The 25,195-nt window shown below is 49.8% G+C and overlaps 1 protein-coding gene across 2 annotated transcripts; it reads right to left on the reverse strand.

The window, feature by feature from the left end:
• AZIN2 (antizyme inhibitor 2) lies at positions 1 to 24,280 on the reverse strand. 2 transcript variants are annotated; one of them, XM_081088335.1, is made up of 11 exons: positions 24,030 to 24,280; positions 23,205 to 23,325; positions 22,233 to 22,460; positions 20,457 to 20,630; positions 12,488 to 12,660; positions 11,403 to 11,537; positions 10,547 to 10,712; positions 8,504 to 8,666; positions 7,277 to 7,389; positions 2,560 to 2,774; positions 1 to 476 (listed from the first exon to the last, which is right to left on the reverse strand). In XM_081088335.1, exons 3-11 carry the CDS (start codon positions 22,335 to 22,337, stop codon positions 338 to 340), a joined length of 1,383 nt encoding a protein of 460 aa, XP_080944461.1. In that variant the 5' UTR covers positions 22,338 to 22,460; positions 23,205 to 23,325; positions 24,030 to 24,280; the 3' UTR covers positions 1 to 337. The 2 variants fall into 2 exon arrangements, with proteins under 2 accessions (XP_080944461.1, XP_080944462.1); XM_081088336.1 differs by lacking the exon at positions 24,030 to 24,280 and adding an exon at positions 23,425 to 23,518.
• Positions 24,281 to 25,195: the final 915 nt, after the last annotated feature.

Genomic DNA, 25,195 nt, shown 5'->3' on the forward strand with positions numbered 1-25,195 from the left:
TATTTAAAAACCTAAATATTTATTTGCATCATATTTACAAAAGTGGGAAGGAGACTTGGGGAAACCCTGAGAACACCCCACATCTGGCTGACCAGCCCCTTGGCGCTGCAGAGGAGGCGGACACAGCTGGAAGGAACAGGATTTATGTTGCATACTTGAACTACAGCGAGTGTAAGACTGGTCCTATTTACAGGGCAGAAACACTACGGGTGGAGGGGCGGGCAGCAGAGCAAGCACCGGAGTCCTGGCCAGAGGGTGCCCTGCTTGCCACCTTCCCCACCTCTCCCAGAGGCATCTCTGTGGCCCCGCTGGGGTTCTCCGGGGGGAACGGGGCCGCTCACATGATGCTCGCTGGGGTGAAGACAGGGCCCACGCACAAGGTGTCTGTGATCTCCCAGCCGCAGGACAGAGGCTTGCACATGCCCTCAGCGTCCTCATCCTGTTCTGCAGGCAGCGGCTGCTCTCGCAGTGCTTTCCTGTGGGTGAGAGAGGGGCACTGGAGGCCACCAGCATGGGACCTGCTGGCTGGGGGCTCCTGATGGCCCTGCACCAGAAGACCTGGCCCCCATTGGGTATAGGCGTTTCACCTGAGCCCCAGAGCCCAGCCTAGGGCAAGAGAAGGCCTGCTGACCATCTCCCCCATCCTTGTAGTCCAACGCCCCCAAGAAGGAAAGGAACCCACATTTGTTGAACACTTACTATGTGGCAGACATTGTGCCAGGCACTTCACTTAAGTTATCTAATTGTATCCTCCCTCCCCCAACCCTGTAAGAGCAGCATTATCATCCCCATTTTACTGAGACAGAGAGAAGTGACCTGCCCAAGGTTACAGGGCAGAAACTCTACGGGTGGTGGGGGCGGGGGGGGAGGCAGCAGGTGGTAGAACTAGGATTTCACCCAGCTCTCTCACTCCCACACTCTTCATACTCCAGGCTTGGCACGTAAAAAAAATTATCTCCTACCCCCATTCAAAAAATCCCACAAACTCTTTCTCCTCCTACCTACCCATGTTGCTATGGGGCTCCGCCCTCTGATCAGCCACCAGTGGGGAATCTTGTCCTCACACCCAGTGATCCTGCTGACCAGCTCCTGAACCTCCTCACAGCACACACCTCTCTCCACTACCTTGCCACCGCCACCTCTAGCCGGGAATGCAGTCTCCCAGGTCTTCTCTGGCTCCTCCAGACATTTCTGGCCCAGCGCCATCTTCCCAACAGTAAATCCCTGCTCCTGAGTTGCCCGCAGTATCCGCCCACTCTCCGGCCCCAGACCCGTCCCAGCGGCCTCTCCAGCCGTGCCCACCCTCACCCCCTGTGTGCCATCCACAGGAACCATCTCTCGGGCTCACACGCATCCCATCCCAGGCCTCTGCGCGTACTTGTGCTTCCACCTGCATCATCAACCCTTACTCACTCCTCGGCCTTCAGGTCTCAGCTTCAGTGACTGAATCTCAGGAAAGACTTTGCTGAATCGCACAGCACAATGTACTTCTTGATAAAGATAAGGGTTCAGTATCTGCTTCAGCTACAGCACGCCTTCAACTACGGCCCTCCTTCAGCCACATCAGGGCAGGGAGTTCGTGCCTGGTGCCCCATGCTGGCACATAGTAAGCACTTACTCAGTGGAGAGGGTGGACACTCCTGCCATCCGTAGCCATCTCCCCAGCTCCGAAAGGGGGGCTCTTCCCTGCTGACCAGCTGTGTGACCTCAGCAAATGACCTATCGGTGATAGCACTCAGCCCAGAGTTGTGTGTGGTTGAAGGAAATAATCATAAAGCCTGACAGGAGGGTTCAACTAACAACGTTCCTCCCATCTTGCTCACTGGATGCCAACACTGGCCTGGTGAGGAAGCGGGGCCAGTTTTAGGCTCACTTTTTAGATGGGAAGATGGAGGCTAAGGGAGTGCCAATATTTCCTGGGTCATAGAGTAGCCACTCGACTGGTCAGCTCTATCCACACAGGCCCCTGGCCTCCCTTAATCCACACAGTAGCTAGAGTGGCCTTTCCAAAGTCCACATCCGATCACGTCACTCCCCTGCTTCAAGCCAGTCCATGCTACCCCCTTGCTGCTCAAAGCCCTTCTCAGTTTTTAAGGCCCTTCTCAGATGCAGCCCTGCTCCCTCCGCAGCCACGACCACCTTGTGTAGGATGCTCCCTCCCTGTTTCCTCTTCACAGAGCCCTCTCCTGTCCCTCCTGCTTCTTGCTGCCTAACTCCCACTCATCTCCCGGCTTCACTTCACCTTTCCTTTCTCCGGGAGGTGGATCTGGGCCCCAGGGAGGAATCTAAGCTTCCGCAGCCTGCCCCCTCCACCCAGCACAGATTTTATCAGGAGTCCTGTCTGCTTCTCTGTGTCTCCTACTCAAGAGAAGCTCAGTCTCATTCATGGCCACAGCCAGGTGCCAAGCACAGGGCTTATTTGGAATCAATAACCAAGGGCTACTTGTCAAATTGGATTTCACAGAAGCTGGGTCTCAAACCTGAGGTTTCCCTCATTGCTTCTGCCTAGCCCACTCTTTCTCCCCCACCCCGCTCCATCTCCCAGCAGGGCCCCCTTACCAGGCCACCCTGGACATGGCATAGGTGATGGGGCAGGTCTGGATCCCTCTGAAGAGGGAACCCATGCCCACAGTGTAGGCGCCCATGTTCTCAAAGACCAGCCAGTCCCCTATGTGTAGTTGCGGCAGCCACAGGCCCTCAGCTACGCAGTCACAGCCGTCAGCCGCCGGGCCCCACAGGCTGCTGCTGTACAAGGGCTGCTCTGTGGAAGGTTTCTGCAGGAAAGAGGGTTGAGCACATTCAGCTTTCCTGGGCGGACTGTTCACAGCCTTATCACTCCCTCCCTCAAAAGCCTCCATGGCTCCCATAGCCAATAGGATAAAGACTGGATGGGCCTCCTAGCCTGGCATTTAAGGCCCTCCCACTTTCCCCTACTCATTGCCTCTTAAGACTCTGAAGCCACAATGCCTGGTGTTAAATCCAGGCTCCTACACTTGCTAGTTGTGTGACCTTGGGCAATATTCTTAACCTGTCCTGGCGGAGCGGCTCAGTTGGTTGGAGCATCACTTTACACCGAAAGGTTGTGGGTTTGATTTCTGGTCAGGGCACGTGCCCAGGTTGCAGGTTCAATCCCTGGCCCCAGTTGGGACACATGCGGGGTGGTGTGGCGGGGGGGAGGCAACTGATTGACGTTTCTCGCTCACATTTCTCTCTCTCTCTTTCTCTCTCTCTCTCTCTCTCCCCTCCCTCCCCCTCTCCCTCTCCCTCTTCCCCTCTCTCTAAAAATTAATTTAAAATGTCCTTGGATGAGAATTAAATTTTTTTTATAAATATTTAATTCATACAAAAGAATATTCGTATCATTTGTAAGATATAGGAAAATTTCCAGTATCTTTGAAACTCCTATGTGGCCCACATCAATGACATGCCTCCTGAGGTAGCCATTATCCTGAATTTTGTTTTCATTATTCTCTTGCTTTGCTTTGTTTTCCAAAAACATACCTAACCTTAAACAAGATAGTATTTAGTTCACACACTTTTGAAATATATGTAAATGGAATTATAGGGTGTAATCTCTACAACTTGCTTTTTTGTTGTTGAAACTTACATGCTCAAGATTCCAACTAATGCACTTTGCAGTATGCTGCATAGAAAATTCATTATATGAAATACACTGTAATCTATTTATGTATTACCCTGCCAACAAACATAAGGTGGTTTCCAGTGTTTTATATTATAAAAATGGCTCCTGTGAACGTTCTTATATATCTCCTCAAACACATATGCCAAGAATCTCTTTACAGTATATACCTAGGAACTTGCTGGAAGGTAGGGTATATGCATGTTTATCTGAGTAATGCCTACCAACTCCCACCTAGCTAGCTGCTCCATGTCCTCACCAACACTTGATACTGCCTGCTTTAAACTTTTTTCTAATGTAGTCAGTATAAAATGGTACCTCATTTTCACTTCAATTTGCATTTCCTTGATTGCCAACGAAGTTGAGCACCTTTTCATTTTGCATTTGGTTTTCTTCTTCTTGAACTGCCTGTTATTCTTTTGCCCATATTTCTATTGCTTTCTACTTCACATTGTTTTTTCCTTAAGGTTCTTATTTGTCTGTATTTCTTAGTTAAGAATCCTTCATATATTCTGTATACTAAGCCCTTATCAATTTATACACATTTCAGTATTTTCCCCCAGTTTATGATTGCCTCTTTCCTTTTGCTAACAGATGAACAGAAGCTCTTCATTTTAATGTAGACAGTCTTTTCTTTTTTTATTTTTAAGATATCCTCCACTGTGCCTACATTAGTTTCTGGAGTTTATATTCATGTATGGTGTGAGATAGGGGTCCAATTTCATTTTTTGCATATGGACAATCAGGTGTTCTAGCATCACATATTACACAGTCCCCCATGACTTGCGAGCCCTGTCAACACTTTCCACATGTGGTTCTTTCCTGTGCTCTCAACTGCATTTTGATGGTCTATCTTTTTATGCTGGAGTCCAACTAAACTATTTTAATTACTCCCAAGGTTAGAAATTATATTATCTATTTCTATTATTTTAGTGGTTACTCTACACATTCACATTTTAACAAGCATGCCTAACTTCAAGTCAGAAATTAATCAATATCTTTACCTTTCTCTCAAATAATTCAAAATCTTAGAACGCCAACTTGGTCACTTTATCTCCCAACTTACATTCTATTGCTATCCAGTGTTTTATTCTATCTTATTTGTGGCAGGGGCTGCTAATTGCCCATTGCATTAATGTCAACCCTCAAGTTTTACTGGGCACATGACCACCTAGAATGAAGGCCAATTTCCCTTCCAGGTAGTGATGGCCATGGGATAAAAGCCTAAGTATTGTGAGGCTACTTTCAGGAAATTTCCTTAAAAGACAACTGGCACATGGACTTCACCTTCTTTCCTAAATGTCTGGAGCTTCCATTTGTACCAACCAAGATGAAGGCAACACCTAAAAGTAGGTACAACTGGGAGCCATATGGCTCCACGTGACTATGAAACCATGGTACCAGCTCTGAATTGTCTGCATCCAGACATTTAGATTGGAGTGAAAGGAGCCTTTATATCTTATTCAAGTCGTGTAATTTGGGATCTGCTACTCACAGCCTAACCTAACCATAAGTTAACCTGTTTTTAACCCCACAAATTAGATGTTAATGATGGTGTGGAGAAAATTTAGCTCCTCCCACTCTCTTATACACTGCTGGTGGGATTGTCAATCAGTACCACCACTGTGGGGAACAGTCTGGCACTGTCTCATGAAGCTTAACATTTGTATGCCCTGTGCTCAGTGGTTCCACCCTCTGCTCATGCATCACAAAGACAAAGAATATTCATAGCAGTAAGCACAGTCACAAACACTTGGACACAATCCAGATGCCTAGAGAGGAGAATGGATGCAAAAGTTGCACATATTCACTGGCAGAGTGTTACATAATAGTCAAATGAAGAACTTTAGAGACATATGGCAGTGTTGAGGAAACTTAGACTGGATATTAAGTGTTTTTAAAAAGCCCAACACCCTTTTTGTAAAGTAAAAAACAAAATATAATTATTTTATAAATGGTCAACAGGTATGTGAAAAGATGCTCAGTGTCACTAATCATAAGAGAAATGCAAATTAAACCACAATGAGATATCACCTCACTCACAGCTGTTAAGGTGGCTATTATCCAAAAGACAACATGTGTTGGCAAGGTTGAGGAGAATTAAACCCTAGTGAGAATGCAAAGTGGTGCAGTCACTGTGGAAACCAGTATGGAAGTTTCTCAAAAAATGAAAAATAGAACTACTGCCCTAGCCAGTTTGGCTCAATGGATAGAGCATGCACCTGTGGACCAAAGGGTCCTGGGTTCGATTCTGATCAAGGGCATGTACCTTGGCTGCAGGCTCCTCCCTGTCCCGGGCCCTTGTCAAGGCCCATGCAAGAAGCAACCACTTAATGTGTTTCTCTCACATCGATGTTTCTTTCTGTCTTTCTTTTCTCTCCCACTTTTCCTTAAAAAAATCAATGGAGCCCTGACCAGTTTGGCTCAGTGGATAGAGCGTCGGCCTGCGGACTCAAGGGTCCTAGGTTCGATTCCAGTCAAGGGCATGTACCTTGGTTGCGGGCACATCCCCAGTGGGAGGTGTGCAGGAGGCAGCTGATCGATGTCTCTCTCTCATCGATGTTTCTGACTCTCTATCCCTCTCCCTTCCTCGCTGTAAAAAATCAATAAAATATATATTTTTTAAAAAAATCAATGGAAAAATATCCTCGGGTGAGGATAAATAAATATAGAACTTCCATGTGATCCAGAAGTCCCACTTCTGGGTGTTTATCCAAAATAATTGATTCTTTCTGGGGACAGTAGGATGTGGGATCCCACAAGAATGCAGGCAGTGCTGGTGCATCACAGTATAAAACTGAATTCCTGGGCACATCAGGGCAGCTTACTGCGAGAGGCAGACATAACCCCATCTAACAACACAACTATGGGATGAGGACCGATTAAGTCAAAGGAGGCCCCCTACCTGCCCCACAGGAGCTGACATGTGACTGGGCCTTGAGAAACTAGACAAAATGGAGAAGAAAAAACACACACAGTGAAAGCTCGTGATGGTGTAGGTGCTGGTTAGGCTCGTAATTTTCCTTCCAGAAGCAAGACCACACAAACAGAGGCCTGGAAATGTGAAAATACAAGGGTGTGTCCGACTTTCTCTGTGAAGATGCCCAGGAAGTGGTGGGAGGCCTGGGCTGGTTCACAGGCTAGGAGGAATGTTTTGCAAATTCCCGTTCTCTGTTAACATGGGAAAACTCATTAGAGAGGAGCTGTTTCTTTTTACTTCTAGGAATTTACCCCAGAGCAATGATCAGAGATGGGTGTCAAGATATACTCACAGCGCTCAAAAACAGGAAACCAATGGCCAACCACTAAAGTCAGATGGGTTAAAATACTCTGCAGTCATCAAAAAGCATGCTGTCAGAGATTAGTTAATAGCATGAAAGAGCTACCCCCATATTAAACGGGGAAAAGCAGGTTGCAAAACAATATGACCCCAACCTTATGGGGGAAAAAATATAATACGTTTTTTTTAAAGACTGAAAAGAAATCTATGGGGAAGGTTTATAGGTGCTAACCTTCTTCATCCTTGTCTATTTTCTACAACGATTATGCTTTACTTTTAAGAATTAGATACCACCACACAAAAATGTTATTTAAACACCCACACAATTGAAAACAGGCCAATTGAAAGTGGCTCACCTTCTGCAGGACGGGGGTAGGGCAGGTGTTGTCAAACAGGACTGAGTTGAAGATTCCATAGATGCCCTCATCGAGTTGGTACACGATGGTCTTGGGGGCAGAACCGGTCTCCTCTGCAGGGAGGGGAGAGGTCAGGGGCAAGGCAAGCAGCAAGCTGAGGGGGTGGGAGTAGGGAGCTGGCAACAATGGTGGGCTCCACAAAGATGATGTTGCCCCTGCCTCCTGCTGTGTGTGACATGAGGTTCACTGCCTTGTTGGAAACATTCACCCTTGGAGCTGATCAGCGCTGCCCAAGACACATGCCTTGTCTGCAACAGACCTTGATGCCCCAGCAAAGGCAGAAGAGCAGGCCAGACAAACTCAAGACCCCAAGAGATTAAGCCACTAGCTCAGAGGCACACAGCTGGGGCAATGCATGACCTGGAATGAGAAGCCAGGTCTTCCGGTGGGAATAGGTAGGACAATCCCCCTGAATCTATAAAGGAGGCCAGGAGAATCAAAATCTCAATCTCTCTCTCTCTCTCTCTCTCTCTCTCTCTCTCTCTCTCACACACACACACACACACACACACACCCCATTCTACATAAAGCCCATGACCCCTCCATATGGATTCTCTTGTGGGGCTGCCGAGAGAACTGATCTATCAGGAAGTGCAGGAAACAGCGCAGATGTTAGCAGGGTGGGCAGAGACGTCTTGAGTCAGCCCAGCCTAAACTTGAATACCAGCACTGCCCCTTATCAGCTGTGTGACCTTGGGCTAGTGACTCAACCTCTCCTTGCCTACCTCTGTCCTCTGATTAGTGGGCTTAGACAAATATAAGTTGTCATTAATGGTTTTCATTCTGTTAGAGATGCAGTTGGGTGAGTAAGAGCCTGTACTCAGGAGAGGAGACAAACTTGGGATCAAATGCAGGCTTTACCTCTTTCAGCTTTAAGCAATTCACTTACATTTTCTTTGAGTCTCAATGTCCTCATCTGTACAATACAGTTAATAAAATACCTGTTTTACTTAAGGTTGTTTTGATCTTAATCTTCATAAAAATACGAGCATGCATGGGATGAAAGATGCTACATGAGTGTCAGGAGTGAGGCGACTTGATTGTAAGTCTTCCTACAGCAAGGACCCAGCCTCTAGATTCCCCCACTCCCTTACACCAGACCCTGCTCGGCCGGCCAGTCCTTAGCTCCAGGGAAGAACGCGGCTCCGCGGGCCGACTGGCACCTACCCTCCCTGCCAGGCTGGTCCAGAAGAACCTCCTTCTTGGCGATGATGCTGACTGCCAAGGTGAAGGCCGAGGTCACGTAGTAACGCCCCAGCTTGGCAAAGATGTCCACGCCACAGCCGTCCGGGAAGTACAGGTCCAAGGCCGAGCTGATTACAGAAGCAATCTGGTGGTAGGAGAATGGGGTGGACAGCTACATGTTTGAAAGTGGGGTTTATGCTGAAAACTTGCTACATCTCCAAGTCTATTTCTTTTTCCTTTTTTAAAAAATATATTTGTATTGATTTCAGAGAGGGAGGGAGAGGGAGGGAGGGAGAGAAGCATCAATGATGAGAGAGAATCATTTATCGGCTGCCTTCTGTACACCCCCTACTGGGGATTGAGCCCACAACCTGGGTATGTGCCCTTGACCAGATTCAAACCTGGGACCCTTCAGTCCACAAGTTGACGGTCTATCTACTGAGCCAAACCGGCTAGGGCCCAAGTCTATTTCTTGAAAACTTCTTTGATTTCAGAAAGAGGGACTTGGCCCACACACACACACACACAGAGCCGCTAAGGCCCCAGCTGGTAACCATGAATAGCTGGCCAAGAAGGTAGGCGGGAGACAGAGCTGGGTAAGGCCCCTCACGCTTATGTAAATCAGCCTTCTCAATGCCCCCACAGTGGGAAGAGGCACTCTTAAAGTAACATGTGGTACTCAGATTCCAGAAGCCCTGGGTGGATTTTTCTTTCATAAATAACCAATTTGTTAAATGACACGATTTTTTTTTTTTTACAGAAAATAGAGCCACAAAGAAGGATCAAAATCACCCCTAATTTCAGCATGGATGGATCTAGAGGGTATTATGCTAAGTGAAATAAGTCTGTCAGAGAAAGGCAACTACCATATGGTTTCACTTATATGTGGAATCTAAAGAACAAAATAAAGGAACAAACAAACTTGAGCAGACTCATAGACACAGAACAGACTGATGGTTGCCAGAGGGGAAGAGAGCTGGGGGATGGGTAAAAAAGGTGAAGGTACTAAGAAGTACAGACTGATAGTTACAAAATAGTCACAGGGTTGTAAAGTACAGCATAGGGAATGTAGCCAATAATATTACAATAACTATGTATGGCGCCAGGCGGATATTAGAAATATTAGGGAGAACATTTTGTAAAGTATATTATTAACCACTATGCTGTCCACCTGAAACTAACACACAACAATACTGAATGTAAACTGTATTTAAAGTTCTTTTTTAAAAACACCATTCCTAATTCTGTTATCCAGATGAACCTAATCATTAACTTTTTGGAGTAGCTCTAATTCTTTTTTTTTATACAAACACTATTTTTTATGATAAACAAGATAGAGTTATACATATGTTTTTTATAACTTGTTTTACTCAATAGACTCAATAGACTGTGAATGTAAATGTTTTCATCGTAAGAATGTTTCATAATTTAACCAACCCCGAGTGTTAGGTGGACCAGGGAGGTCCCGTGGAATTCTGTGACATGCAATGCTGCAGTTCATCTGTGAGGCTCATTCTTTGTGTCTATAGCAGGTTCTTTTCCTAGGCTCAGTCCTGGATGTGGATATTCCCCAATGAAGCTCTTACTGCTAAGGAGAAGCGACCCCTAGTGGTTGGAGTGGGGATTGAGCGACACATTTTTCTGGGTTTCATCTCAGATGGGAAGGTGAACAGGTTTGCTTTCCTTTTCCTGCCCTCTCAATTGATTTCTTATCAACCCAGACCTTCAAAAAGCTTTATGAATTATGAAAATATGGCCTGGTTAAGCCTCAAACAAGTGCATGGTCTGGAGCTAGGCAGAGCTGGTGTGAGGCCAGCTCTACCGTGGACTCAGGAAGTGACATAACTTCTATAAGCCGCATTTGCTCAGCAGGAGCTAAGGTTAATAATAAGATCCAGGTAAAGCACCAAGCACAGGACTTAACACATAGGATCAGCTCACAGTGGACTCCCTATCGGCATTATAACCCTCCCCGTCCCCCCCGCCGCACAGAGCCCAATGAGACACTTCTGACCCCAGGATTACCTCTTCGAATCTCACTTTGGCCCCCTCCACTCCAGGGAAGCCACCACCAAGGTCCAGGATGTGCATCCTGTGGCCCAGCTCGGCGCCCATTTCAAACACAATCCGGGCGTCAGCGATGAACTGAGCATAGGCCTCAGGGTCAGGACAGCAGCTGCCAACGTGAAAACTGGGGGAGGAGGAAAAGCCTTGGCTTACATGCAGGGCCCCAGGTGCCACGACCTCAGCCCCAGCCAGGAAAGGCACACTGGACATGTGCCCATTTGACAGATGTGATGACTGAGGGCCTAAGAGGTTAAATGGGTGGCTGAGGGCCATGTGGCAAGTGAGGAGTGGGCAGGAAGCTTGGCACTTGGTGCCCCTGCCATCCCTCCATTCTGCCCCTAGGACTGAGCCTTCTGGGACAAGTCAGCCAGATCTGGATGCCTCCCTCCGTCAGTGATGTGGCCTGCGGAAGCTTTAGCTTCCTCATCTGTTATGCGGGGATAAGACCCCACAAGGCTGCGAGGTAATGCACATGTAACATTTAGCACAGGGCCTGGACTGTCCTAAGTACAGAATAAATGAAAGCTGTGTTGTTAAGTCATTGCAAGGGTGTGGCCTACAGGCTGGTAAAACTCCTAAAAAGCCAGGTCCCTCCTGAGACCTCCCAGGACAAGACTTGGGGAGTGTGAGGTTGGGGCAGTAGGACATGCCAACCCCTCTTTACAAAGAGAGGAAACTCTCACAAGACAGAATCCCAGGCCCAGGGACAGGCCCTCCTTGGAGGACCTTGGGGAGGTCTCATACAGAATGAGTTCCTGGGAAAGAGGCAGCGGGCCTGGTGTGGGAGCAGGTGGTGGGGCTTCCAGGCACTCACCTCACACCCACCACCTCCGCGTGGCTCTTCTTGGCGTTCTGGAGCAGGTGTCTGCAGGAATCCAGCAAAGCTCCAAACCTGAGGCTGAGGCAGCTCTGGGAGTGGGCGTCAGCGGTGGCGATGCACAGCAGCATCCTGAGGGGAGACAGCACCTCTGCCGGGTGGGCCCGCCTCCCCCACCCAACCACTTCTTCTCTGAGTCAAGGGGTGTGAACCCCTGCGGCTCAGAGCCCTCCAACCCCACAGGCCCCCAACCCCTTCCTCTCCCTGTACAGCCAGTGGGCCTCTGAGTCCCGTCCATTCCATTCCCTAAACATCCCTAGGCCCTTCCCTGCAGCCCCTGCCCTGGTGGCGACCTCTCTAGTTCTCCCCGGCAGTTCCACTTCCTCCGACTCAGCCACTACACCCGCCCGGCTTTTCCAGCTTCTCTTGTGTGAGGGAAGCCATTCTGTTTTTCAGACACAGTCTTGCTGAGAACCCCGATGTCATTATAACAGACAAAATGGAAGCTGCTGTGGGTGAACCAGAGTGGCCCACCCCTGGCCTCCTCTCCACCCCGAGGCCCCTCCATGGAATCCCAGGGCACAAGTGACCATGTGAGGGCCTCAGCCTGAGCAAACCATCCAGTGCTGACTCCTGGCCAAGCCCAGGTCCCTGCCCCGTGACCAGCATCGTTCACTGTCTCCCTCACCCTCGCACATGGTATGCTCGCACTGCATTTCTGCTTGTCCCTCAGAGGCCCCGTGCGATTCCTGACCTCCATGCATTTGCTTACACAGCTGGCTCTGATGCACTGTATGTGCCCTCCCCAAATTCGATTCACTACTCCAGGCCCAGCTGAAATGCCACCTCCTTCACGAACCTTCCCCAACCACCCCATCTCAGCCATGACCTCAAACTCCATCACACTATGGCTGTAATCAGTTATCTCTGCCTTTGTCGGAGGCAGGCCCTGGCATCCTTGGTCCAGTCCAAGGGTGCCTGCCCCCACCCCCTGTGACCGTGGGTGGGGTCAGGGCAGGGTCCTTGCTCCGGCTCCACTCCTCCCACCCCTCCGCCTCCCATACGAGCGGCTCTCGGCTTACTTGGCACTGGGGTGGTTCTTCACCACCTTTGCCAGCTCCATCTCGTTGTCAAAGCTCAGCAGCTGGATCCCGTACTTGGCAGCATACTTGATCTGTGCAATTTGCTTACAGGGATTGGCGAAGATGATCTTACCGGCAGGGACGCCAATACGCTGGACCAACTCCATCTCTGCCTGTGGGGTCCCAAAGGTGGTAGTGAGGAGGCACCAGGGCCTGCTGGGCCCACAGAAGCCCAGGAAACACAGATGAGGGACAAAATCCTAGCTGTGCATGCAGAGATCCCTACGAAGTGGGCCTCACTGTTCAACAGCAGATACTACAAACCAGGACTCCCGCTGGCTCCCCACTGTTTGACAGGCAGGGCTGCCAGGTATGGCTGCACAGGTGACACTCTGCACAGTCCGAGGGGTCCCATTCACAAGCAACACATGGTAGATGTGTGTATTTATTACAGCTTCCAGGCAGTAAAGCATCTCCTTCTAACAAAGAGTACATTATTATAACAACTGAGTGTCTTAAGGAAGGGGCACATTTCCTAATTCACACAAAGGCATTATGTGGACTCAGTGGCCCTGGCAGCAGACTTCTGACACACTTTCCTGGCAGGTTTAAATGCTTATAGAATGTTAGTTGATGTATAAGGAAGTTCACAGCATCCGGAGTCTTTGGCACAGGCCTGCTGTGTGTATAGCCCCTCTCCCCATGGGCCCCCTCTCCCTTGCCTTTACAGAACACTGCTCCACCTGATGGTTGCATTAATGATACAATGATGATGACAATGACAGCCACCATGATCATTGAGCACCTACCACAAGCAGGTGCTCAATGAGATGCTTATTACATCAGGTGCTGGCAGACTTTTTCTACAAAGGGCCAGAGAGCAAATAGTTCAGGCTCCATCCACACAGTTTCTGTCACAATTACCCCACTGCCATGGCAGCCACAGACAATGCATAAGTGAATGAGCAAGGCTGGGATCCAATACAACTTCACAAATCAGGTGGGCTGAACTGGGCCCACACCCACTGCTTGCCAACCCTCACTGTCGATTCACTGTTCTATTTACTCCTCACGGCAACCCCATCAGAGGGGTGTTAGCTCCATTCAACAGAGAAGGAGCCTGATGCTCAGAGAGCCATGTAGCAAGTAGGTGGCAGAACCAACTTTCACACTCGGGTCTGACTCTCCATAATTAAGGGACGGAAGTTGAGAGGAAGTCAGTTTGGAAACATGGTAGGAGACAGGGGCCATTTTTAACCAGCCTGAGTTTGTAATAAGACTCTAGTTTTCATTTAGCACCTTTTCAGCACAAGATGTTGATGCACATCATCTCGAGTGATGCCTATAACTATCCTAGGAAATACTCATTAGTCACATTTTCCAGATGCCAGAGAGGTCCACCTGCCTGTGGTGACACAGCCAGGACACAAAGGTCCGAGTCCAGGGCCAGACAGCTCGCTCCCCAAGAGCCTGGGTCTGAGTGGCTACGAAGCTGCTTTATTCCCCACTTCACCACGTAAGGTGAGAGGAAGAAGCAGTGCTAGCCCTTTGGGGACCTGAGGTTTAGCTTTGATTATAACTATTTAAATAATAACCATCATTGTCATCATGGAAATATGCAAATCAAATCCACCATGAGATATCACCTCACACCTGTCAGAATGGCCATCATCAAAAAGAAACAACAAGCAAGGTGCAGAGAAAAAGGAGCCCTCACACACTGCTGGTGGGAAAGTAAACTGGTGCCACCACGATGGAAAACAATATGGAGGTTTCTCAAAAATGAAGACCTGTGATCCAGCAATCCCACTTCTTGGTATTTATCTGAAGAAATAAAAAACACTAATTCAAAAAGATATATGCAGCCCTATCCTGCTTGGCTCGATGGATAGAGCATTGGCCTGCAGACTAAAGGGTCCCGGGTTTAATTCCAGTCAAGGGCACATGCCCGGGTTGTGGGCTTGATCCCCAGTAGGGGGCATGCAGGAGGCAGCCAATCAATGATTCTCGCTCATCATTGATGTTTCTATCTCTCTCTCCCTCTCCCTTTCTCTCTCTGAAATCAATAAAAATATATTTTAAAAAAAGATATATGCACTTCATGTTCACTGTAGCATTATTTGCAATAGCCAAGATGTAATATTCCATACATATACAATGGAATATTACTCAGCCATAAAAAAGAATGAAATCTTGCCATTTGCAACACTATTGATGGACTTAGAACGTATTATGCTAAGTAAAATAAGTCTGACAGAGAAAGGCAAACACCATATATGATTTCACTTCTATGTGGAATCTAAAAAGCAATAAACAAAAGACAACAAAAAAAAAAACCTCATAGATATAGAGAACAAACCTATGGTTACCAGAGGGAAAGGGAAATGAGAGAAGGGGGAAAAAAAGGTGAAGGGGGAAAATAGGTACAAATTTCCAGTTATAAAATACATAAGTCACCCTGGCCAGGTGGCTCGGTTTGTTGGAGCATCATCCCATACACCAAAAGGTTTCGGGTTTGATTCCTTGTCAGGGCACATACCTAGGCTGCAGGTTCCATCCCCTATTGGGGTGCATACAGGAGGCAAACAATCGATGTTTCTCTCTTTTTCTCTCTTTCTCTCCCTTTCTTTCTCTAAAATCAATAAACATATCCTCAGGTGAGGATTAAAAAAATACATAAGGCATGGGAATTAATGTACAGCACAGAGAATACAATCAATAATATCGTAATAACTATGTAAGGTGACAGATGGTTACTAGACTTATCACGGTCATCACTGCGTAAGGTGTATAAAAGTCTAATCACTGTGTCATACACCTGGAACTGATATAATACTGCAAATGTCAACTATAATTTTAAAACAAATTTTTAAAAAGAAAAACATAAACGTATGCCAGCCACTGCATCAAATATTTTATTTATATTCTTATTTAATCTTTATAATAATCTTATGAGATCGGAAACAGAGGCTTAGAGAGGTTAAGTCACTTGTCCAAAGTAACACAGTTCATAAGCGTGACAGCTGGAATTCTAACCCAGAACTGTCAGACTTGAGCAGCCAGCTCTTAGCCACAGGACCATGGAGAATTCACCCTCGATCCTGAGCTGGCAGGTGTTCCTGGAGCTCTAGGAGCTGCCAGGCTCCGTGCTGGGTGCTATGAAAAGAAGTGGTAGGTAAGGCAGACGGGCCTCTGACCCTGTGTCCCTTCAGGCTGGAGGGGCGGACAGGTAGGAATGAATGAACACTGAATTAGAGTGGAATTACAAATGGATAAGAGCCGTGAGGAAAACGTACAGGATACCGGAGAGAATGTGAGTGGGGAGACCCGGGTGTAGGGGAGGACGGCCGTTCTGAGGGTCAGAAATTTAAGCTGAGACCCACAGGAGGCCTGGAGGGCCAAGATAGAAGGAAGGAAAGGAGGCTTCCAGTAGTAAAGGAAGTGCCTGTGCGGAGGCTCTGAGGCCAGAGGTGCTCAGCCTGATCCGGGAAGACGGGCAGTGGCCTGGGCAGGGTGCACACAGTGGGGACGATGAGGTTGGAGGGAGGTGGGCAGAGCCCATGGGGAAACCAAGGAGGCTGATGTGGATTCACCTTTTGTCCTGTGAGTGATGGGAAACAGGTTGAAGGGTTTCAAGAAGGGAACTGACATGCTCAGATTTGCATTTTAAAGGCAAACTCTAAGTCTGGTTCCCCTGGAGGGCCTGAGCGGGGGAGAGGAGACCGGTCCCCATCACCCTGGCAGAGATGGCAGAGTCTGCAGAGAAAGGCAGGGAGCTGTGTTCCGGAAGCAGGGCTGGCAGGCTGGGGGGTGGGGTACACGTGGGGACGCAGGGTGAGGATGTCTGAGGGGGACTCCATGCCCAGCAGACCAAGGGACCCCTCTCGAAGGAAGATTGTTAGTGCATTTGAACGCACTGGATTCCAGGCATCCCATGTCATTATCAAGCCAGCAGCTGGGTAGATAGGTCTGGGAAGGTGATCAAAACGTGGGAGGTGGTGGCGTATTGATGGCATTGAAAGCCATGGGAGGAGCTGGAATTCCCTAAGCAGAGGGAGAGTTTATAAGAGAAGGGAGCCTGAGATGGAACCCAGAGGGACTCTCCCATTGAGAGAGCAGCCCGGCCTGTGTGGCCCAATGGTTGAGCATCAGCCTATGAAACAAGAGGTCACAGTTCGATTCCTGGTCAGAGCCCATGCCCAGGTTTCGAGTTTGATCCCCAGTGGGGGGGCATGCAGGAGGCAGCCAATCAATGATTCTCTCTCATCATTGTTTCTTTCTCTCCCTCTCCCTTCCTCTCTGAAATCAGTAAAAATATTTTTTTTTTTAAAGAAAGAAAGAGCAGTAGAAGATGAGGAAAAGCTGGCACCCAGGACCTGCAGAGAGGTGAGGATAATACAGAGATTATAATGCCATTCGTGTCCAAGCAAGGCCTGCCCACAACTCACGTCTGTATGAGAGGCCATGTCACTGTGGGAGGCACCCGTGGGGTGGGGCAGGGGCAGAGCAGCATTCACTTTCATCTGATAGCCTTCCCAAGTCTTTAAAAGCAGGAGCACCTGTTACTATTGAATATCTTTTGTCATTAAATGGGGAGTGGCTACTCAGTGGGCATCAGGTTTCAGTTTGGCGAGATGAGTAAGATCAAGAGGCCTGCCAACAACATTGTGCCTAGTCAACCACACTGAACCAAAAATGCGTTAAGAGTATCCTAGGTCTCATGTTAAGTGTCCTTACCAAAAACAAACAAAAAGTCCCTGCATTGAATATTGTTGAGAGGCCAAATAATTAGAGGACCAAGGAGTGTCCCCAACAAGGTCTAAATGCATCAACATGGACCCATATTCAAGACCTGCTGAGTTGAAAGCTATTGCTGAACAGTACATACATGACCATCTTTTATATTTCATTGCAAAATCACAAGATATTGTGTATACAGTGGGGCCTTGACTTACGAGTTTAATTCGTTCCGTGACGGAGCTCGTAACTCAAATTACGCGTATGTCAAATCCACAGTGAACGAGTGAGACACGTGATGCTGGGCTGATGTTGTGGGGTTCACTGTGACGTTCGCTGTGCCAACTAGCGATGGGGTATCTGAAGCTGGCTCGTAACCTGAATTTTAGCTCGCAACTCAAAGCAAAAAATCGGCTGAGAGACGGCTCATATCGCGAAAAACTCGTCAGTCGGGACACTCGTAAGTCAAGGCCCCACTGTATTCTATAGGTCACATTTAAATACTGTATACCTACCAAACTCAAGTTCATGATGGCAATTAACTCTGGAGACATAATGCTGATGTCCTATGTGTGCATGTGTGTGCGTGCACGTGCGTGTGTGTGTGTGAGAATACATATGCTATTTGAATAATTCAAAATGAAGGTTTAAAATAAAGTGCTCACTGCATCCTGAGGACGTTGGCAAGAGGAGTTTCCCTGGAGTAGTGAGAGTGGATGTCGGAAGCAATGGCATAAGGAGTGGGTGCTAAGAAAAGTGACAAGCGCAGACACACGAGTGTAGACAACTCATTTTGGACTTGAAGAAGGAGCAAGGGATGAGTGTGGGCAACGATGTGTCCAGGAAAGGCTTTGTAAGATGGAAGCATGCTGAGGGAGACAGCCAGAGAGGGCAAGGGTGGGGTCAGGAGAGATGACATAAAGTCTTTGGGAAGGTGGGTGGACCAGAGCCCCGTGCAAGGCCTGGCCTGTGCCCTTGACCCTGGAGCCCTTTGATGTGGATTTGTACTCCCAGCACCAGCTCACCACCAAGCCTTCAGCCGAGGTGCTGTGTGGCCACCAGCTATGGCGGACCAGAAGAGGGCAGCCTTGGACTTCCATAGAAAGCTGGGCGCCCCACAGTCACCTCAGAAAAGGCACCCAAAGGACTGCGTGATCCCCGCCACCAGCAGGGGGTCCTGGCCTCTTCCACCCTCCAGTTAGCATCTGTCACTAGCCTAGTCCCAGCTCAGCCACCCTCTCCCTAGGATCTTGGAAAATACAGCGGCTATCGAATCAGAGACCCCCTTGCTATACACAAGCAGCCACTGCCCAGTGAGTCACTCAAGCTCTGTGCTTATACACTAAATGCTTCCTCACGGGACTGCAGTCAGAATCAGGATAATAATAATTGCCTCACGGCGTTGTTGCGAGAATAAAATGAGATCACGTACAGAAAACGCTTGGCAAAGCACCTGGCACAACAGGAGCGCTCAGCGAATGGCAGATGCTTTTAAAGTCCCCACTGACTTCAAGGTCTTTCTAAGCCCTAACTCCCCTGGGAGGCCAGCCCCTGAGGCTAGAGGGCCAAGGGCCCCAGCTTGGTTTCCAGAAGCAGAGAACTGTAGTAGTGGGGTTCGATCCTGTTCTTCACCCCTCAACCCAGGGGGCAGAAAAGATCCCCTTCCTCCTTGCCCACAGCAGAGGCCCAGGGGTGCAGGGACAGTCCTGGTTCTGCCACGAGCAGGCTGTTAGCTGGTCCCCACGGCCTCCAGTGTAAAATGGCAACCCCTCTCCCTTTACCCTCCCAGGGCTTTATGGACCACACGCACAACACTAGGTGCGTAAAGCAAGAGCTCATGCAAGGGGGCTTTGCGGGTGACAAGAGGGAGAAACTCATCTGTCAATAACAACATTAACATCAGTCTCTGATGATAAAGGTTCCCCTGCTCGTTCTGACAGCCCCACCCTGGTTCACACCTGTGTCCCCCGGAACCCCACCAGCCCTGCCATCTGACCCAAGGCTAGCTCTTCTCCTTTCTCCCCCAGGAGCCCCTTCTCAACTCTCCTCACAACACCCAGTCATATTGCCGCCTTTAAGGGGCTTAAAATGGGTCATAAAAAGGGGTTCCCCTCTAAACAATCATTTCTGACTGTTACCAGAAATGACAGGAGTGACACTATCACAAACCAAAGCGCCTCAGGGCATCTGCACTTGCTTCTGCAGAGAACACCCTTCTCCTCATTACCCGCCTGGCTGGATATTTTGCTTCCTTCAGGTCTGTACTCAAATGTCAGCAAAGCTTTCTCTGGCCAAACTATCTAAAAGTGCTATATTCTCACCCAATATTTCCTACATCCCTTTCCCATTTTAATTTTCTCCATGCATTTACCATCTAAAACACTATTGATTTTCATTGTTTAACTTATTTAACTTATTTTAGAAAGCAAGCTCCACGAAAAAGGGGCCTCTTGTTGTTGTTTCATTTGTTTTGTTCACTTGCTAAATCCCCACCTAGAATAGTACTTGGCGCCACAGTAGGTGCTCAATAAATGTCTGCTGAGTAAATAAATACACCCAAGGCTGTACTCCGAGGAAATTTTATAGCTGAAAATTTCTCAAGTAAAAACAGAATGAAAATGGGTAAGCTAAGGCTTCAGTTCAAGGACAGCAGAGCCTGTCTTACTCAACACTCTAAAGTCAGCCTTACCCAGCACAGTGACTAGCACATTGTAGGAGAGTTCAGTGAATACAGAATAATAGTAAATAAGCAAAGTAAATCCAAACTGAGCAAAAGAGAATTAGGACAACAGTATTAATAAAATTGAAAGGCAATAGAATTGGCAACAATAACAAAACTCTAAAAGGATTAAGAAAATGTAGCGACATATTATTAAGATTATAAAAGAAAAAAGAAAACCATCAATAAGAGGATGTTTTTGTTTTGTTTTAATTAAAAGAATACCATGTATAATTCTATGCCAAGAAGTTTGAAAGACTATTTAAAAAGGCGACCCATCTACCCCAGGGATACACAAGGTTCTAATTTGGAACTTCAAGGCTGGCAAATTCCATGCTTGTTTTTCCCTCCCTTACCCTTAACACCCCTTCCAAGGGAGTGGCCTTTCCCAGAGGGCAAGGGGCCAACTGCAGGTCACTCCTGCCTCCCCAGGGCCCACCCACAGCGGCCCGGCCATGTGTGTGTGCTCAGTAGGCAGCGAGGGTCAGTGTGTTGGTGGGGGCAGGGGCTCACCTTGTTGGCACAGCTGAAGCCCAGCCCCAGCTCAGCCAGGACCTTCAGCACGCCCAGGCTGCTGTTGCACTTGACAGCGTAAAAGGGCCGGACTCTAGGCAGGCACTTCAGAAAGCAGAAGTGCTTCCTCACTACCGCGCCCAGGTCGGCCACGAAGAAGGCAGTGGCCTCACCCTGCACAACAAGATGGGTGAATGTGAGAGAGACCCCCACCCCCCAGCTCCCGCCTTGTGCATGCCACCCCTGGTCTTCTCAAGTATCTGCCCCAAATGTGGCTGTGGCCACAAAGCTGCCTGCTCTAAGTTCTCTGGGGGGCTCCCCAAGTCTACAGGACAGATGGCTAACTCCCCAGCCCGGCATGCAAGGATCTGTGGCCCAGCCCCTCCCTGCAGCGCCAACTCCAGCTGCAGGCTGAATTCTTTATTTTCCCACCCCCCAGCCTCTGTTCCCACCCTGCCCTCCACATGGAATACCCTCCCCCCACTGTGCCTGGCAAATACCTCATCTACCTTCAGTTTCACCTGGGACACTACCTCCCCCCAATCCCAAAAGGCAGCTCTGCTTTTAACGCTCCCACTGCATTTTGCACTTGCTTCCAAAGTATCACAACTGTGTACGCATCTGTCTTCCCCAGAAAAAAGATAAATTCCTTGGAGGCCAAAGCTGTGGCCCGCAGCCCATTGCTTTTCACATACTGGTGCTTGCGGGAGTCCCACTGCCACTGCCACCCATGCCTGTCTGTGGTCAGCTGGTTGCCACAGATTTGCTGAGGGCTGACTACGCATAAGGCTACGGGTGAGACCACATTGCTGAAACCTCCGCTGGGACTGTTTCCCTTTATGCAACACTTTTTTTTTTTAACTGACGCCCACTTGGTGTTGGACATTATGCCAAGGGACAGAGACAACCAGGCAGGGCTCCAGCCCTGAAGGGACTAGGGTCTGGAAGAGAACACATCCCTATGCAATTCCAAGTGCGTTCAGTAAGTGCCAGATGGAAGTTTCTATGCAATGCAGTTGGGGCCATGGAGAAAGAATTTACAAAATCTGCCTGGGCCATCAGGAAACGGTGACACTGGTGAGTAATAAGGCATGAGTAGAAATAGGTAAGAGGCCGGGAAAAGAGTGTTCTAGGCACAGGGGTGATAATAGGGCACATGGCGTCACTGGGACACAGGGCAGAGTAGTTCAGCTCTGATGGAGCATATACCATGGGAGAAGCCGGAAATGGAGCTGTGAAGGCAGAGGGGTTCTGATTTGATCCTATAGGCAACTGGGAACAGCCAAAGAATTCTGATATCGAGCAAGGCTGTGTAAAGCGAGTTTGTGTGTGGCAGGAGGGGGGGGGGGGGCGGGGAGATGAGGCAGGAAAGAGGTTGGGGGGCCTTTAGAGAGATGGAATCTGAACTAGAAAGAGGTTTAGGAGGAGCACACTGGAGGGTATTTTAAGGCGGCTGAACTCACAGAGCTTGGCGATGCCTAGATGAGGGGGGTGGGGGGGGGCGCGGGCGGGCAGGGGAAGAAGGGCCCCCTAGGTTTCTGACCTAGATCTAGGGCCTGGGTTGATGATAGTGGTGCTGTCCTCAAGGCAGGAACAGGAGGGGCAGGTTTGGGAGGCAAGGACCAGGAACTGGGGATAAAATGGGTCTGGCTCTTGCAATTAGCAAGTTATGAATAGCAAGTGAAAGAATAAGATGAGGCCCCAGGGGTCCTTTCAGAGGAGGTAGCTGGGCCTGCACCAGGGACCGGGGCTCCAACCCCACCCGCACCCCCTCACCGTGGTGGCCTGAGAGGCCCCCATAGTGAGCTCCTCCAGCAGATCTCGGGTGCTGAAGCCCTCCTCCACCATCACAAAGTCCGTTTCGCTCAGGTAGCCTGCCATGCCGAGGAGGTGAAGGAGGAGGAGAAGGAGGAGGAGGAGGAGGAGGAGCCGATGGGCTGGATGGAGCCGCCGCCGCTGCCTCTGCCTCCGCCGCCGCTGCCGCCTTAGAAAGTATGCAACACACTGCGGGGGAGAAGGAGGTGCTGCTGGCCTGGGGTCGATGGGGCGGGGGCGGGGAGGGGGGGACTGGCCTGGGGTCGATGGGCGGGGTGGGGGGGCGGGGGAAGGCTGGCCTCCGCTGACCCCCTCACTTCCCCAAGCCACGGTGCCCAGTCCTGTCACACCCGCCACGCCCCTAGCACAAGCCTGGGGAGCTCAGGTTCACTGGGAAGGGTAGAGACAATCGCGAATCCTGGACTGGGACTCGGCATTATAGGCTTAGATGTCAGTGCCTCTCCGAGCCTCAGTGTCCCCATCCATAAAATGGATGCATTGTTTTGGAGATTCTTTCCAGTTTTAGTAAAAAAAAAAAGGAAAGAGGGTAAGGGAGCAGGAAAGCCGAGCGTCTCGGGAGGCCGCTTCCAGCGGCCCCAGCCCTGACCACGCCCACCTAAGGAGGCTGCAGAGGCTGCGCCGAGCCCAGCACCCGAGCTGAAGTTCGAGCCCGCTCTCCGCTGCGTGACCTTGGGGACGCCCCATCCCCTCTCAGAGCCTCAGCTTCTACATTTTTAAAGGGGGGCAGCTGGCCTTGGAGTGCTAGGATTCTAAGCGTGCATGGGGGCGCCTTGCGGGCTCCAGGGGCGAGGACCAAAGGCTGAGGGTCCTTCCCGGGGAGCCCTCCCGAGTGCAGGGCCGAGGTCCCGCCGCCGACCCCCATACACACACACACACACACACACACACACACACACACACACACACCCTTACCACGCCCCGTCCTCCTTCGCAGGGGCCAGAGCCAGGCGCACTGCTAGGGGGGGTCGCCGGTGACCTCGAAACTTGTGCAACACCCCGAGGAGGAGTGGCAGTTGCGGAGCCGAGGCCCCTGCTGAAAGGAGGCAAGAGAGGCCAGGGGCACGTCAGCACTGGAGACCGGAGCGGAGGGCGCCCGCCCCCTGAGGCTCCCCGCGCCACTCCCCGCACTCGCCTTAAAACGCATTTACACGGCTTCGGCCCATAGATCTCCCCAGCGAGTGAATCGGGTCCTCCGCGCCTCCGCGCCTCCGCGCCTCCGCTCGCTCCCCCCCGATCCGGCCCCGCGGCCTGCGCCCCGCCCGCCCAGCAGCCACCGACCCCACGCTCCGCCTTCCTCCCGCGGCCGCTTATATAAGCCCCGCCCCGGCCCCGCCCCTGCCGCTCAGGCCCCGCCTCCGCTCGGCCGCCCCGCCGTAGCCCTGGCAACCGCGTGCCGTCATCCCATTGGTCAATTCTGACATAAAGCATTCAGCTCTGCCAGAGGGTCCGCAAATCTGAGCATCTGTCCTCCCGGCCGATCCCTTGCCCACGGCTACCCGACCCCTGGAAATCGGAACCGCAGCGTCACCATCTCACAATTCCCGGCGTCGACGCGGTGGGACTCTTAGTTCCTGGTCGTGGATCGTAGAGAGTGGACAGGAAGCCAAATTTCCTATTTGCTCCTGGGAAGACTTTTCTGTGACTACCTCCTCTGCCCTGTCTGGCTCCTCCCTCGCAGTCCAGGTAAAAGGTCATCTTGTATTACTTTTTGAATAAAACCCGTTTTTATTTCATTACCTCTTCCAGCATCTTCTCTGACACCTCCAGCTCGAACCCAGCCGAAGTATCTTCAGAGAGCCTTCTGTGATGTTCTCAGCTTAGGGCCATCCCTCCCTCATTTCATCCTCTGAATCCGGCAAACGCCTAGCAACTCTCCTAGGAAATGTGCCTCCTAAGGTAAGTGTTCTCTGACTCCACACTCAAAGCATTTCTCCTCTTCTATCCCCGAAAAACTCCTCCTCATCCGTCTAAGTCCAGTATGCCACTCCCCTGTTGAGCCTCCTCGGACTTCCCTAGCGTGGAGGGACAATGGAATTCATAACACATATCTGTGGGGACTCGTCAGGCCTTTGGCTCTGGTTACCCACAGGGTGAGATTCCTGACGTCGTTTTACACCTCTTGTTCGGTCACACTTCTCGTGGAGTGTGTGAGCTCTCAAGGGCAGGAACTGCGGGGCTGGCTCCTCCCAGTGCCCAGTGAGTGCCTGGCATAAATAAAAGTGCTGAAGAGGATTCAATATCTGTTACTCAAAAGCTAATTTAGAAGTTCATCTGGAACAGTGATGATATGAGAACAACTAAGAAATTCTTGAAAAAGAAGAAAGAGGCCTCCCTGTACCGGATAAAAACATATTTTTAAAGTGATAGTCTTTGAAATAGCATGGTGGTGGTGCAGGACGAGACGGCAGTAGCACCGAACAGAGTCTAGAATAGCCTGGTGCACATTGGAGGATGCAGTACACAGTGAAGACAGCATTTCAAATCAGGGTGGCCAAAGAGCTCATATGTGTTCATGTCCCCTGTCAGGCTGCAGGCTTCTTGAACGGCAGAGGCACTTCTGGTCCTGCCGCAGTACCTGCCAGGGGCGACCTGAAAAACCTAATCAGAGCATGCACAGATGGTGTAGAGCAGTGACCACGGAGTCTGGAGGAGCCATTTTCTACTTCTCACCCAGCCTGGCCACAGGACTGCTGGGTGTACTTGGTTGGGGTCATTTTGCTTAGATAGTCACTTCTGCCTGGCTTGGGTTCAGACTGAATGATTCCTCTGTGCCCTTCTACTTGGAACCTTTTTGCTTTCTATGCATAAGTACGGCCTTTCAGGAGGCAGTCACTTTACAGGAGGGGTCAGTTGCAAGCCCCTTCTTTGAGAGATTCATAGTCATTTCCACTATAGTATGAATT

This window comes from Myotis nattereri (genome assembly GCF_964212035.1).
Source record: "Myotis nattereri genome assembly, chromosome: 3".
Taxonomy (NCBI): Eukaryota; Metazoa; Chordata; class Mammalia; order Chiroptera; family Vespertilionidae; genus Myotis; species Myotis nattereri.